This window comes from Solanum verrucosum, unplaced genomic scaffold (genome assembly GCF_900185275.1).
Source record: "Solanum verrucosum unplaced genomic scaffold, falcon-dt-bn FXZP01000183.1, whole genome shotgun sequence".
NCBI lineage: Eukaryota > Viridiplantae > Streptophyta > Magnoliopsida > Solanales > Solanaceae > Solanum > Solanum verrucosum.
The window spans coordinates 4141570-4155378 of NW_026020430.1; the positions used below are offsets into that span (position 1 = coordinate 4141570).

Below are 13809 nucleotides of genomic sequence, written 5' to 3' on the forward strand. Positions count from 1 at the left end.
TCTAATCATACTTTGATGTATCATATTCGACTTTCAAGCCCCTAAAATGAGGAAACTCAATAAAGGGTGCAAATATGAATTAGTCGAGTTGGTATGAATTCTCAATACCAAATGATATTTTACGAAAAGAAAAAGATAAACAAGATGATTTCAAGAAGCATTAATCTATCTGTCAACAACAATTATATGGTGATACACTTTAGTCTCACACCTTTGTATCCTTTCATCTTATAATCAAGAATTTCTACTAGCAAAAAAAGTTCACACTATTGGGCCCAAAATAATTTTCCTGGAGGCATGTTTTGAGTCCAATAGTCCATGTAATCATGGGCCTATTAGCCCATACCTTCCATAATTATGGGCCTATTATGCATCATAATAAAAAAGCTCAGTCTTTGCTCCTTCTTTAGCTAAAATATTCACTACCCTGTTCTGTTCGCCCTAAGTGTGTCTAAGTATTGAATTCCCAATTTACTTCATCAATAATGACCTAAATTCACATAAGCTTGCGTTATAAATTAAGTTCCTTTTCTCGAATAAATTACTTACCTCCATAGAGTCCGAGGAAAATCACATTTGTATGATTATAACTTTAATAAAAAGCAAGACTTATATGAGATACAAGTAATTTGGAAACTTCACTTGCATGCAATGTATATAATATGTCTCCATTTTAACGCATGCTGGAAAAATTGTGGACTATATATTATACCTTTTAATAGTAAAATAAAAATTGATCACTTGCCATAATTCCTGGAGGACTTGCTTGTTTGGTGACCACAACCTTTCCATAGACATATCACTATGGGCATGTGTTGTTACTAATGATAAATCATCATCATTTTGTCATTGCATTTTTTATTTTATTTTTTATGAAGGGGCCAAGTCAGACTTCATAAAGTCCCACATAATTTACTCATATCCAATAAACAAATTAATGGACAACTGATAATTCCTCAAAAATGTCAGAAAAGCAAAAAAAAAGAAAAGGGGGGACACAATTCTTCATTTTATCTCTAGTGAAATTCTAAAAGATAGCTAGTATGTTGCTCTTCTAAAGCATTTTGGTTGCTTTCTCCTCCTGACTTCCTTTTTCTATTCTTTTTGCCTATTGGATGGGCCACTTGCATAACCAGAATTTTCATCGAGAAAGTTCAACATCTATTTATTATATATATGTATAAAAAATATTTACTTTGTATATATACACTATAATTTTTTATTGAAGAGCTCCGTGCTCAGGGGATTGATGGGTAGAGGAAGAAGAGAGTTCATTTCCCTTTGCAGAAAAATCACACAAAATAATGAACCTCTTGGTAAAAATTCTGTTTTCGTCACTGGCCGATGCTGATTTATACGATCAGAGTATGGACCAAAATCATTATTTTAAAATAGGTGTAACAGTTTGTGACTTTTCATTACTGTCTGAAGTATGAAAAAACTAAACTTCCCCATAACCTGCCCAATTTATGTATTGCCAAAATCATAATAAGTACTCCGTTTCAAGATTCAAACATGTCTATTTCATGCGCAAATTCTCAGTTAAACTTAAATTGTTTTGACTTTCGAAAAATAAAAAACGTCGCATAAATTGGGATAGAGGGAGTAACACATAGTAGCTGGCTTACATACATAAAATAGAAACCACTGTTTAGTCTGTGCTCCACTTGCTTCTTCATCACATATCTTCCTATAGGGTCCCCCTCTTCCTTTTTTCAACACTACTTATTTAGCACAAACTTTCATTATTTTGCTTAGAAAGAAGCAAAGTTGTTCCTCCAATGGGAAATCACAAGTTCAAGTTTTCAGATATGATGCCAAACACTTGGTTTTACAAGCTTAAAGATATGAGCAAAACCAAAAACCATAAATCCCCATTTTCATCTTCTTCTACAAATAAGTCACAATATTCTCAACCAAGATCATCATTTTCTTATACTAGAAGGTCCATTAGAGTTGACAAAATTTATAATTCTCATTCTTATAGCTTTCTTGATCAACCAAGAAGATCATCATCATCGTCGTCATCTAAGAAAAAATCCAAGAGAAAAACTATTTACAAGCCTTCTCCTAAACACATTCCTTCTTCTTCTGTTTCCAACTACGTCTCAGTCTCAAACAAGTTAAATTCATCTTCTCCTATTTACTCAACAGAAGAAGATAAATTCCCTGAATTAGATTTCCTCAACTCTCCATCCTCAGAATTAGACTCTGTTGATTCTCAATCATTCAATGAACTTGGCTCGAATTGGCCAAATTCTTGTAGTTGTCACTTCACTTCTTCAGCTACCGATATAATCATAGACATGAATGATAAAGCTCACTTGAATGAATTCCACAATCTTAATACAGAGTACGCGGAAATTTCAGATATTGATCAACTCCCTCCGATCATTACAAAGACATCGAATTCCATCAAGAACATAAACCAGGACGAAAATGTGAAGGCTCAACGAGAAAAGGAAGCTAAAAACAGAGTAGGTTCCCCTGTTTCGAGAAAACATTATTCTAGCTCTTCTGGTGTAAAACTACGAACAAATTCTACTAAAGTAGCGAGCAAGAGAAATAGTGTGTCATCATCAAAAAGGCGTTCGAAGGTAAAAAAAGAGAGTTGTTCAACTTCAACAGGGACTAGTTTTGCTATAGTGAAGGCTTCAATTGATCCTGAGAAAGATTTTAGAGAATCTATGATCGAAATGGTTGTCGAAAACAATATCAGGGCATCGAAAGACTTGGAAAATCTTCTTGCTTGTTATCTTTCATTGAATTCAAATGAATATCATGATCTTATTATAAAGGCATTTGAACAAATATGGTTCAACTTGTCTAACCTTCACTTGTAAAAATTTACTAGTATTCTCATTTCTTCTAAAAATGTTGAAAGCACTACTATTTTAAATTTTTTAGTTAACTAACTTGTTCATAGCTGCAAAATATTGTACTTTTTGATCTTTTCTTCCCCTTTCTGATGAGTATATATTTGAATATTCTGTTGGAAAACCCTTTATTTTCCGGTAAAGAATGTAAATAGGGCAGGGCAGAACCGGGCAAGGCAAGCCTTAACTTGTCAAAGGTTTAACCCTGCCCGTCTTGTCCTGTCCTGCCCTATTTAAATTTCGGGGGAGTTGTAAAGCTAGAAGCCGAAAGTATTAGAAATAAGGATAAATTGTGAAATAATTCATTTTTCACGTCCGCGAGCTTTAGAAAGGAGAAGGGAAGCGTCAAATCCACCTTTTGCCTCTATTTTCATTTTTCAGGTCTGCGAGCTTATTCTTTTTCTCTAGATTTTACAAGTTCATTAAAGATTAATTTCTAATAAAGTTTTTTTAAAAATATCGTCTTAGTTTACAAGGAACACTTGCCCTTTATTTTTCTAACGAAATCCTGCTTTGATACAAGATTAAGTTGTAAACTTTTATGTGAGATGAACATGTACTTTATTTCACATTTTTTTTGTCGACCCAAATTATTTAGTTGATCATTCACTTTCTAGTGTAGACAGAAGAGGTCCACATTAGAATTAAGATAGTGCAAATACAGAATGTGAAGAAAATATATTGCAAATCATAAATAAAGTGTGCATTGTTGTCATAAAGTAAAAGGTGGCCTTCTCTATTACATAATTGTCAAAATGAGTGAACAAAGACAGAGATAATTAAGGTACCCTATTGGCTGCCTTTTGCACAAATTAATAATGCAAATTTTTTAGCTGTTCATTGATCGTCAAGTTTCCTTTTTTGGGAACAGTATTAATTGTCTTATCAAAAAGATGTTTCCTATTAAAAAAAATAAAGTTTGAGAGTGAATAATGTTAAGTCTAATTCTTCATGGTAATTATGGAGATTAATGAAAAGGACCACAAAGATGTAAATATATAGGACAAATTAAAGATGTACGTTATGTTTCAATTGTGTTGGACATTTAGAATCTTGTGAGTTGCTAGTGCCTATTGTTGTTAGAAACTTAGTTGAGGGATATGTCTGATTAATTATTAAAGATCGTCCATAATAGATAAAGATAACCTGATAATATATATTCTTTGTATCATTGATATATATATCTTAAATTAATAATAATAATAATAATATCATACTTGAAATTTAGACCTCTATCCTACCTCACCCTCTTAACTCCCCCTTCCACGAGATTAGTTCAAACCTTAGATTTACTATATGATTAAATGAATGAATTCAAAATCAATAAACTCAAATTAACAATAGGTACAAGTCTTAGTGCATACATTTAAATTTAAAAATAAAATAAAATTAAGGGATGTGTATTCATTCAGGCACTCAGTATCGTAGCTAAATGTATTAGTCGAACATTCTTCATCGAATTTCTTTTATATATATTTATATGTGTGTGTGAAAATAAGTTTCATAGGTACATATTTAATCTTGAACACTCTTAAATATGCCCTTTAATTTGGCCTCATTTAACATTTATACCCTCCAACTTTGGATGTGCACAAATAGACACTTAAACTTGTATAAAGTTGAACAAGTAGACACATGAGTCTTATGCGGCATAATACACATAGGACACCACGTAGGACGCAAATTGTCATGTAGGATGCCACATAGGATGTGTGTGTCTATTTGTTCAATTTTATACAAATTTAAATGTCTACTCGTGCACACTTAAAGTTAAAGAATATAAATATAAAATGAGGCAAAATTAAAAAGCATATTTATGTATTATGCCCAAAAAATTTGACTATGCCACTGCATGGTTAGTACATAAGTTGCAGCCAACATGTAACTAGAAACAAAGAGAGAGAAATTGACAACGTTAACACTAACACCCGACCCGAATTTTGTGCGTTGAATGTATGTTTTTGTCGTTGATCGAAAAACAGGGTCGTTAGGGAAATTTTAGTACCAAACTCCATCTAGTCACGAGAGCACAATCCAGAATTAAATGTTTTCCAATTACTCACTCTTTGATTATTGCGTAAGAAAGCAAATAAATATTGTAAAAAATCTTTAAAAATAGTATGGGATAGGGTGGTATGGGGGCTAAGAGGCAGTGATGAAGCCAAAATTTCGATTAAGAGATGTCAAAAACAAAAAAAGTAAAATCGCTTGATGTCAAGGAAGGTCGATATGTGATGTATATATATTAAATATTTTTATTTAGCTACACAGTGTAATTTTCCGACTCCTCAAGTATATGTGGTTCCACTGCTAGTTGGAGGTTTGGGAGGAGACAATATAATGAGCTTGAAATGCTACTTATGAGATTTAATGAGTACAACTTATTAAAGGGAAACTACGGAAAAAAAAATCTTAGAGCTAGTTGTCTAAATCATCAACAACTCCGGAATTAATGTGCTCTTTTTTATGCTAGAGTCGTTTTTTCTGCTCAAGGGAAAGTCATATTCATAATTTTTAAACAACTTAGTTTTCTTCAAAATATTTTCACAAACCAAGCATGAAAAATTAGAAAATATTTTTGATCATACCAAGCACACTCTTAATTAATATTAGCAAGAAAATCAAGATTAAATTTTTAACCCTTATTTTTTTTTTTTAACAATCTAGTCCCACTAAGACGATGAGGTGTGGAAACAAACTTCCGAGAGAGCTGCTTTTGCCTCGAGTATTCAGAATCTATTGATTAGATTAATTCAAAATCAAGTCGGTCACTTAAGAGGAAAGCAATTCATACCAATAATCGTTAGTAAAAGAATCATATTCATTCACCTCCTTACGATTTACCCCTTTTAATTGAAGTAAAGAAAGAACCAAGAAGATGCATTCACCAATTACAGTTAAAACTATAATGTCCTTTGTATACCTGGAAATCAAAATGACCTTTGGGAAAAAGTGAAGCCTCATCATTCATTAAAGATCCACCATGAAGATTCTGTTAACAAAAGTGTAACAAGCATGGGGCAAATATACCATTACTTTGCCCTATTAATCAATTATTGAACATTATAACTCACATAGCATGCCATACACATCAATAAAAATGCCCTTCACATATTATTATTGCACAAAATTAACTATTTTATGGTCACAATTAGATAAGAGAGACAAAAGTAACCCATACAAACATGACTCAATACCCTTCAAACTATTTATTAACTCAGTCCATTTTAATCTGTTCAATTCAATTCAGTTAAGTTAAGAGTTCAGGTTGAAATGTAAATCAAATTGATCCATGAGGAACTTTGTTAAAAAATTTATTATATATAATTATAATAAAGAAAAAAGAAGGGTTGTTAAGTGCTTAAGTAAATTATTAAAATCAAACAAAGTATATAAAATTTAGTAAGAGGGGATGGTTTGGATTACGACCTACAGTTTAGTCTATTTTGACTCATTCAAAAAAACCAACCCATTTTGACCCATTAGCTGATCTCAGTAGCGTGAGCTTGTGACTAAGTAGGTAGTAAGGTGTTGGAGACAACCATGGTTAGTCCTATGAGGTAAACAGGGGTCAAAAGTTCAAGATTGTCCATTTTAAAGATTATTGAGCGTAATTTCCTGTCAAAAATGCTAGGTATGCAAAAGCTCATTTGGCCCTTATAAAAGAAAAAACTATTTTAACCAATCTAAAATCAATCGATCTGCTTATTTGATATTCTATAATCAGGCAAGAATATAATTTGTTTGGAAAGTATAGTGAAAATGGAGTTGTTGTAAATGGCACAAACTAAACGATACACTATATATAGCAAATTATGGGCCTATTCTCAAGGCTTTTTTTCGTAAGATTTAGATCTTTAGACCATGGTCTAAAAGGTTCATAAGTTTTCGAACAACCAACAGTCTAATGTTTTGTCAGTCCCAAGAGTAATATTTGCACAAATTGCAAGAGGGTGTTATTCTTCCATTGCTTGAAGGAAGAAATGAACAAAATTTGAACAACACTTTTATTGTCATTTACAATTACATCAGCTGCTTAATTCAAACTCTGATCTGCTTAAAACTACCATATGTATCGTCCTTACTATTTAAATTACATATTTTGTAGAAGAGAAATCAATGTCTTCTTGGTTTGTGACCTTGTCCCTTACCATCACTCGACAATGTCATCGAATTAGTACAATTCATCGATCTAGGACTCCTCTTCAAATCCTCGTAAGGTTGTTGAAACCCGATGTTTTCAACAGCACCAACAGTCTTGAACAATCGTCTCTTGTGCACTTCTTCCACCAATGACTTGTGCAACAACTGACTCCGCATATCAACTAAGGACTTGTTCCTTGTTAGTCTACGTGTATCATCATTACCTTTCCCTTTAGAGGTGGAAGAAGTTCCTTTTGATTCTAGCATAGCTTTGCATTGCTTGTAGCACGTTCTTGCCAAAGACTGTCCGGTGCTTGAGTTTTCCTCAGGGCAGAATCGCGAAGTGTGGTGACTAATTGCAGTAGCTGGTTGACTTTGTCTTGTAGAGGTGGTCACAGGATCATTCTCATCATCAGAGAAGTAATTGAAGTTGGAATAATTTGCAGAGTGTGATGAGCATTGAGAGCTCGTGTCATCAAACATATCACCTGCAAGAGCAAAATGCATATAAACAATCACGTCTTGGTAACTTTTTTCTGGTCGAAATAAGTATGCTAGTCCTTTAATATTACTCAACTAACACATATGTGGTTCATTCTCAACATTGCGAACTAATACTCAAGTTGATTGAATAAAATCTTTCGACGATAGAGCAAAGATAGAACGTGTGTGGAAATGGTAATATAAAACTAGATCAGATAAATAATGATACCATGAAGCCAACGCCGGTCATTGGTATTTGTGTCAATCACTTGAGAGGAGAGCAGACCTGACAATGATACTTGGGAAGATGAAGAAGACGAGAAACCTTGGAAAGGATTATGGCGATCGTTATCATCATCCTTATAGCTCAGAACATGGTAATCGGAGGATTCAAACTGATTCCATTTCTTCCACTGAGGTACTAGGCCAGATATTTCTCCATCAATCATATTAGCGATTTCACATGGTTTCCAGTCTGTAATTTCTAATTCCTTCACCATTTCATTTGCCACCTCCGTGGGGGTGTCAGTCACAGTGTCGAATGGGAAATACACATGCCTAACACCACCTGCAATGAACAGTGTTAAAATTTCAGTGAATGCTTCAGCTTCATGTGCTTATCTAGAAACTGGACTAAATAACATCCTTTTTTTCCTTTTCATAATCCTTCTCGTCTGCTTATGGAATCTAATGTTTTTTCCTAGAAAGTTCTTATTCTTCAATAACAAAAAAGTGGTCACAATAGATACCTTCTTTATCTGCAATCTGCACTTTAAGAAAAATGGTATCATCTTCAGGGTTCAACTTCCCCGTGATGGTCATATTAGTCCTTGGAACATCCTCATTCAAGTGAAGGTCCTCGATAGCAATTTTATCATTCAAGATAGGCTTCTGAAGTCGCATCATTGTAACTGACTCACTATCAGCATCATCAATCACAAGGAACGGATCAAGCATTAGTTCTTTAGCTGATGATCTATTTGATGCTGGTTCCAAGCATTTCCTAATAAACCTTTGTGCATCCAAGTCTTGAACTTTATAAAATGCCCTTGGCCTCTTACCCTGAGTTAGGAATAAACGGCATGCAAGTAAACTACTGATTGACTGATAAAAGCTGTCGAAAAAGTAGATACTAAAAACTAAAGCATCTTACAGAGATCACTTTCTTGTATATTTGTGCAGGGTTAACACATTCACTATATGGATATTCACCAGTAAGCATCTCCAACATGCACATGCCAAACGAATATACATCAACAAGCTCATCATAGTTCTCATCATACAATTCTGGTGCCATGAACTCAGGTGTTCCTATTGCAATAAATAGAAATAATAAACAATTAGTAGTAATTGCGGAATGTTTGACAAAACACTAGTGCACCTTACATTTGATTGAAGTTTATATGTAGTAAAATCTCAATATCAAAGCCAGTCTAGAAAAATTCATTTGGACATTTAGAACACCACAGACCTTGCTTGATTCACCAAATTCAAATGTATACAAAAACAACTATGCCTCAGTTCCGAACAAGTAAGGTTCACCAAACTCAAATGTATGATCTCAGAAAATGTCACCGCTACTTGGTATTCCGCAGATCTATAACAGATTGTGATGACAAAAGTTCCAGCTAGGAAAAAGGGAAGTGGGAGATGGAGTTACCTATAACACTGTGTGCTCTCTGTGATCCACGAAGAATTGCTGCCAATCCCAGGTCCCCAATCTTCACTTGTCCAAGATGACCATTAACAAATATGTTATCACACTTCAGGTCTCGATGAATCACTGGCGGATCATGTTCATGCAAATAAACTAGACCTTCCAGAATTTGGTGTGCCCAAATCTTTACAGCTCGAATATTTACTCGATGATATTTATTTCTGTATCTGCATTCAATCAAATGTATCCCTATCAGCAAATTCATCACATTCAAAACAGATACATACTTTAACTGAGGGCTGATACTCCAAATCTCCTAATAATCGTAACAATAGGCATCAAAACTCAAATTTAAATTCTTATTTTTTATGAGACATTACAGCAGTAAGGTGCCAGATCACTAGGACATAACATGTAAGATACAGCCTAAGGAGAAAATTTTCAATTAGTCTCATAAACTAACACGATTAGTCATCGAAATTGGGACCTTTAAGTCCAGGGCCCTCACATGCAATAAGTTGCAACATTAACTAGTGGGGGAATTTTCTGATAAATCAAACAAAGTAATTGGCTATCCAACTCAAGCCTATGTGACATGACCAATCAATAGATACCACCACCTTTTGTCCTATATTCCATACACCACACTTGATAGATATCATATTCATGGAATACGATTCACTTTCAGGATGCCTTGCTGGTGAAATGGTAGAAACACGAGACTCACAATCTCCACAGAGTTGATTTAACGATTCGTACCCATGGGACTCTAAATTATGGATTCGTCACTGCTCATAACTTTCCATATACTTCACAGCATAACTTAAAATCACTGCAATTAGAAGAGAACAATTACGATAGACAAGGAATAGAGCATTACCCTCGGAGAGTACCGGAAGTGAACAACTCAGTAATGAAATTAAAGGTCCTCTTTTCGATATCGATCCATGAAGTATAGAATTTCATGATAGAAGGATGATTCAGAGTACTAAGCAAATGAACTTCAGAGTAAAGCCTCTCTATATCCTCTGGTGACTGAAGCAAATCATTAAGTCTAACTTGGCTCCATGCCACTTCCATACCTAACAACTCATCAATTGCCCTATAAACTGTTTTCATTGCCCCTTTTCCCAAAACTTCCTCGAACTGTCCGCACATGCATAAACACCAAAATGCCAAACATAATCAAGAATCAACAAAAACAGTAACTTAATCTGTTCTACTTATCGAAATCAACAAATCAAGAACTGTAAATGCAAAATTGATCAACCCCATATAATAAAATGCAACAAAAAGATTGAAACTTTATAAAAAGAAACAAGAACTACTAACAACTTGCAAGAATCAACAAAAACAGTAACTTTATCTGTTCCATTTATGAAAATCAACAAACCAAGAACTGTAAATGCATAATTGATCAACCCCATATGATAAAATGCAACAAAAAGGCAAAAAGATTGAAACTTTATAAGAAAAAACAAATACTTACACGTCCATAACGACCAGTAGGGTCAGTTTCAACATACCGAAGACCCTCCTCCTCTGATTCTTTGCAGTTATCTGAAAATCCTCCAGAATACATATCAAAATTGATTCTTGAGAAATTGGGCACAAGTTGAATCTAAAAAAAAAGAAGAGATAAACTATTTATTTGTGGATGTTAAGAGTTACGTGGGTAGCTAAAATTTGTATTTCAAGACTCAGTAAAAGAGGTGATTCAGAGAAGACAACACAACAGAGAAGCCAAAAGGGTCTTGAGAAGTTGCTGACAACCATTTGATTGAGAAATGAGACAAATGTGATAGGTTAGTGTGTTTTGATTTGACAGCAAGAATAGCACAAGTGAAAATGGCTGATACACAATTTGGACTAATAGGGCCAGATTGGATTTTCTTGGAAAAAAATTGATTTTTTTTTTAAAAAAAATAAGATTTTTACTGGCCAAGTGAGTAAATTAGGAAAACAAATTAAGAACTGGACCTGAAGAATCTGTAGCTATTGCTTTGGTGGGATTATAATTTGTTGCTAGGTGACTAAGAAAAAAGAGTGGCAAACAGGAATATTGGAAAAGCTAAATCTTTAGGTTAGAACTTAAGATCTTTTATCAAGTGATATAATGACTAAAAGGTTAGTGCAAGGAAATAGGGGCTAGCTAGAGCGAGAGACGGAGTCAAAATTTTAAATTCACGCATGTTAAGGTTATAGTCATAGATATAGATTTTGAAAATGTATACCAGTTCTTACGTAAACTTTATCTATTTATATAATTCATGTTCAAGATATGATAAATTTGATGAGACAAAAAGGTTGTCATTATCGAAATTCCTTATAAAAATTGAAATGAGTAGATATTGATCGATATTATAAGATGATAAATGTAATATATGTTAAAGACGATAAATATAATCTAGCAAAGAAATTGAATTGTCAAACTTCCCGTTAGATTGGAACAAGTAGATGTCGGTCAATAGCATAAGAACACTTTCTTGTGTCAATTTAAAAAACTAACGAGTTCTTCATTTTTCTTTGATTCATCTTACACATACTCTAGTACACTTTCCATTCAAGCGTAAATACAAGTATATAATTGAAAATTTGAGTATCATTCTAACGTATCTTTTATAATAAATAAATAAAAATTGAGCGATCTAAACTTGAAGTTTTATTTGTTTATGGTTCTCACTATTTGAAATTTTGAATACAACATCCATTCACGAGTGGAGGCAATTTCACAGATGGATTTTGCATTTGACAACTTGAGTCCTACTAATGTAATACACATACATATTGTAAGATGAATAGACTAAACATTATTACAATTTATTATTTATGATATTATCGATTAAATGCAAGTTCAATCCATAAGTAGGTGAGATTGAGGAAGACATTTTATTTTATTTAATAATAAAAGTAATTAATTGTCAAACTAGATGCACGCCATTATGGAATTGCAAAAGGCCACGAATATAATGATCAACTACGTGGGAAGGATGGTAGTATTATTTTTCCTTTACACGCCTCTTAAAAAATCATAAATATAAAATATATTCTTACTAATTTTTCATTTAACTCTTTTTCATGCACTCTATTTATGTATCGTATCTCCATCAATATCAAGATTAATAATGAGGAACTTGTTTGGTACTTTACCATACTATTTATACTTCCCAAAAAATTAAATTTTATAAATTGACAAATATTTCTTGATAAATATTCCTAGTAACATGGACAATAATATGATTCGAAAGTGTATATATATATTCTAAATCGTGTAATTAATTTAAATAATAAAATATTTTAGAAATTATATTCTTAAATCATGTGATTAAATAATCATCTGGCAAAACATTATGCAAAAAGACGCATATCATGCTATTATTAGTAAAGTATAAATATTGGATTGGCTACTTTAAACTCTTTAAAATGATGATTTCATCAAACTTATTCAGTAATTATTATACTTTATAAGAAAACTGAAGGGGCAAGTTTGACTATTGCAAGGGAAAAAAATATATGTTAAAGGCGACACCTGCTCTTATATTATCACGTAAATAAATAAATCATATAATTTGCAATGCAATTATTAAACATTATTATTTGACCAAATTAATTAATAAAATAACTCCACTTGATGCACCGTGCACGTACTCTCATCATCTCTTCAATACTCAATCGTAAAGGAAGATATTTAATTTTCATTTTTATAAAAAAAGAAGTTGATGTCTGACTTGGCTTTAAAAATATAATCTTTTACTTTTATTTTAAAGAATTTATCAACTCGCACGAAAATATATCATTTTTGATAAATTTTCAACTCAAATAAAACAGAAAATCAACTTGCACTCTTATTAACTTGATATGCTTATATTGGTGACGTTATTATCATAGTGATCAAAGAAGCAATACCAAATATGCCTTTAAAAAGATCAGAAATAGTCAGATTTGTAATTGTTCGTACCCATAAACAAGGGCCAACTGCTAAGATTCTTTTTGAAACACAAGAATATATTTTCTAGATCCTCTAGTTAGTTAAGCAGACATATAACTTTTAAGTAGGTAAATTTTATTTTAATTTTATAATTAATTAAAATTTGATGCATGAATTGAAATTAGTTATTTGGATACATCATCATGATTTTATGTTGAATTAAATTTATGATTTGGTTCCATTGATAATGACTACAAGTAACTACTCCAGACCCACCATGTTAGTATACAATGAATGTAACAAGGTAGGAAAAATCCTGTCTATTTCCAATGAAAAATAAATAAATAAAAAGTAAAAATCTAAAGATAGTGTTTTAGCGGTCACTAAAGTAAAATGAAAATTAAGGAAAAAAAATACTCAACAATTTCTTCTCAACCTTCTGTTACAAAGACAAGTTCATACTTATGTTGATGAGAGTTACTAAATATTCGAATGATAATTAAGCTACGCACAAAGAAGGTAAAAGATGAGAGTTTCTTCTTTTTTTTTTAAATTTTTCATCGAATATTTAATACCTGATTTGAAATTAACTAATTCAAACACATATTATGTAAGATTTATTGGATAAAAAATGATTTTTCATTCCTTAAATTCAAATATTATGCTTTGATTAAAGATTAATGTTCATATTCATCCTACCAGAACTCTCGAGACGGTAGAGA

The 13809-nt window shown here is 32.5% G+C and overlaps 2 protein-coding genes across 4 annotated transcripts; one reads left to right on the plus strand and one right to left on the minus strand.

The window, feature by feature from the left end:
* Positions 1 to 1705: 1705 nt before the first annotated feature.
* Positions 1706 to 2894, plus strand: LOC125808031 (transcription repressor OFP3-like). The gene has a single exon (XM_049487809.1). The coding sequence runs from the start codon at positions 1782 to 1784 to the stop codon at positions 2841 to 2843; it is 1062 nt and encodes a 353-aa protein (XP_049343766.1). The 5' UTR covers positions 1706 to 1781; the 3' UTR covers positions 2844 to 2894.
* Positions 2895 to 6809: 3915 nt separating this feature from the next.
* On the minus strand, positions 6810 to 11022 carry LOC125808029 (probable serine/threonine-protein kinase WNK4). 3 transcript variants are annotated; one of them, XM_049487806.1, is made up of 7 exons: positions 10649 to 11018; positions 10040 to 10305; positions 9163 to 9386; positions 8656 to 8813; positions 8252 to 8564; positions 7789 to 8070; positions 6810 to 7507 (listed from the first exon to the last, which is right to left on the minus strand). In XM_049487806.1, the coding sequence occupies exons 1-7, from the start codon at positions 10739 to 10741 to the stop codon at positions 6993 to 6995; spliced, it is 1851 nt and encodes a 616-aa protein (XP_049343763.1). In that variant the 5' UTR covers positions 10742 to 11018; the 3' UTR covers positions 6810 to 6992. The 3 variants fall into 3 exon arrangements, with proteins under 3 accessions (XP_049343763.1, XP_049343762.1, XP_049343764.1); XM_049487805.1 differs by having other exon boundaries at positions 7732 to 8070; positions 10649 to 11016; XM_049487807.1 differs by lacking the exon at positions 10040 to 10305 and having other exon boundaries at positions 7732 to 8070; positions 10649 to 11022.
* Positions 11023 to 13809: the final 2787 nt, after the last annotated feature.

Excerpts from the sequence above, each read along its gene's own strand:
- LOC125808031 (XM_049487809.1), top strand. The coding sequence starts at position 1,782 with ATGGGAAATCACAAGTTCAAGTTTTCAGATATGATGCCAAACACTTGG.
- LOC125808029 (XM_049487805.1), bottom strand. The coding sequence starts at position 10,741 with ATGTATTCTGGAGGATTTTCAGATAACTGCAAAGAATCAGAGGAGGAG. Across the intron at positions 9,387-10,039 it reads ACTTCCGGTACTCTCCGAGG|ATACAGAAATAAATATCATC; the intron begins GTAATGCTCTAT and ends GATTGAATGCAG. Across the intron at positions 7,508-7,731 it reads TGACCGGCGTTGGCTTCATG|GTGATATGTTTGATGACACG; the intron begins GTATCATTATTT and ends TTGCTCTTGCAG.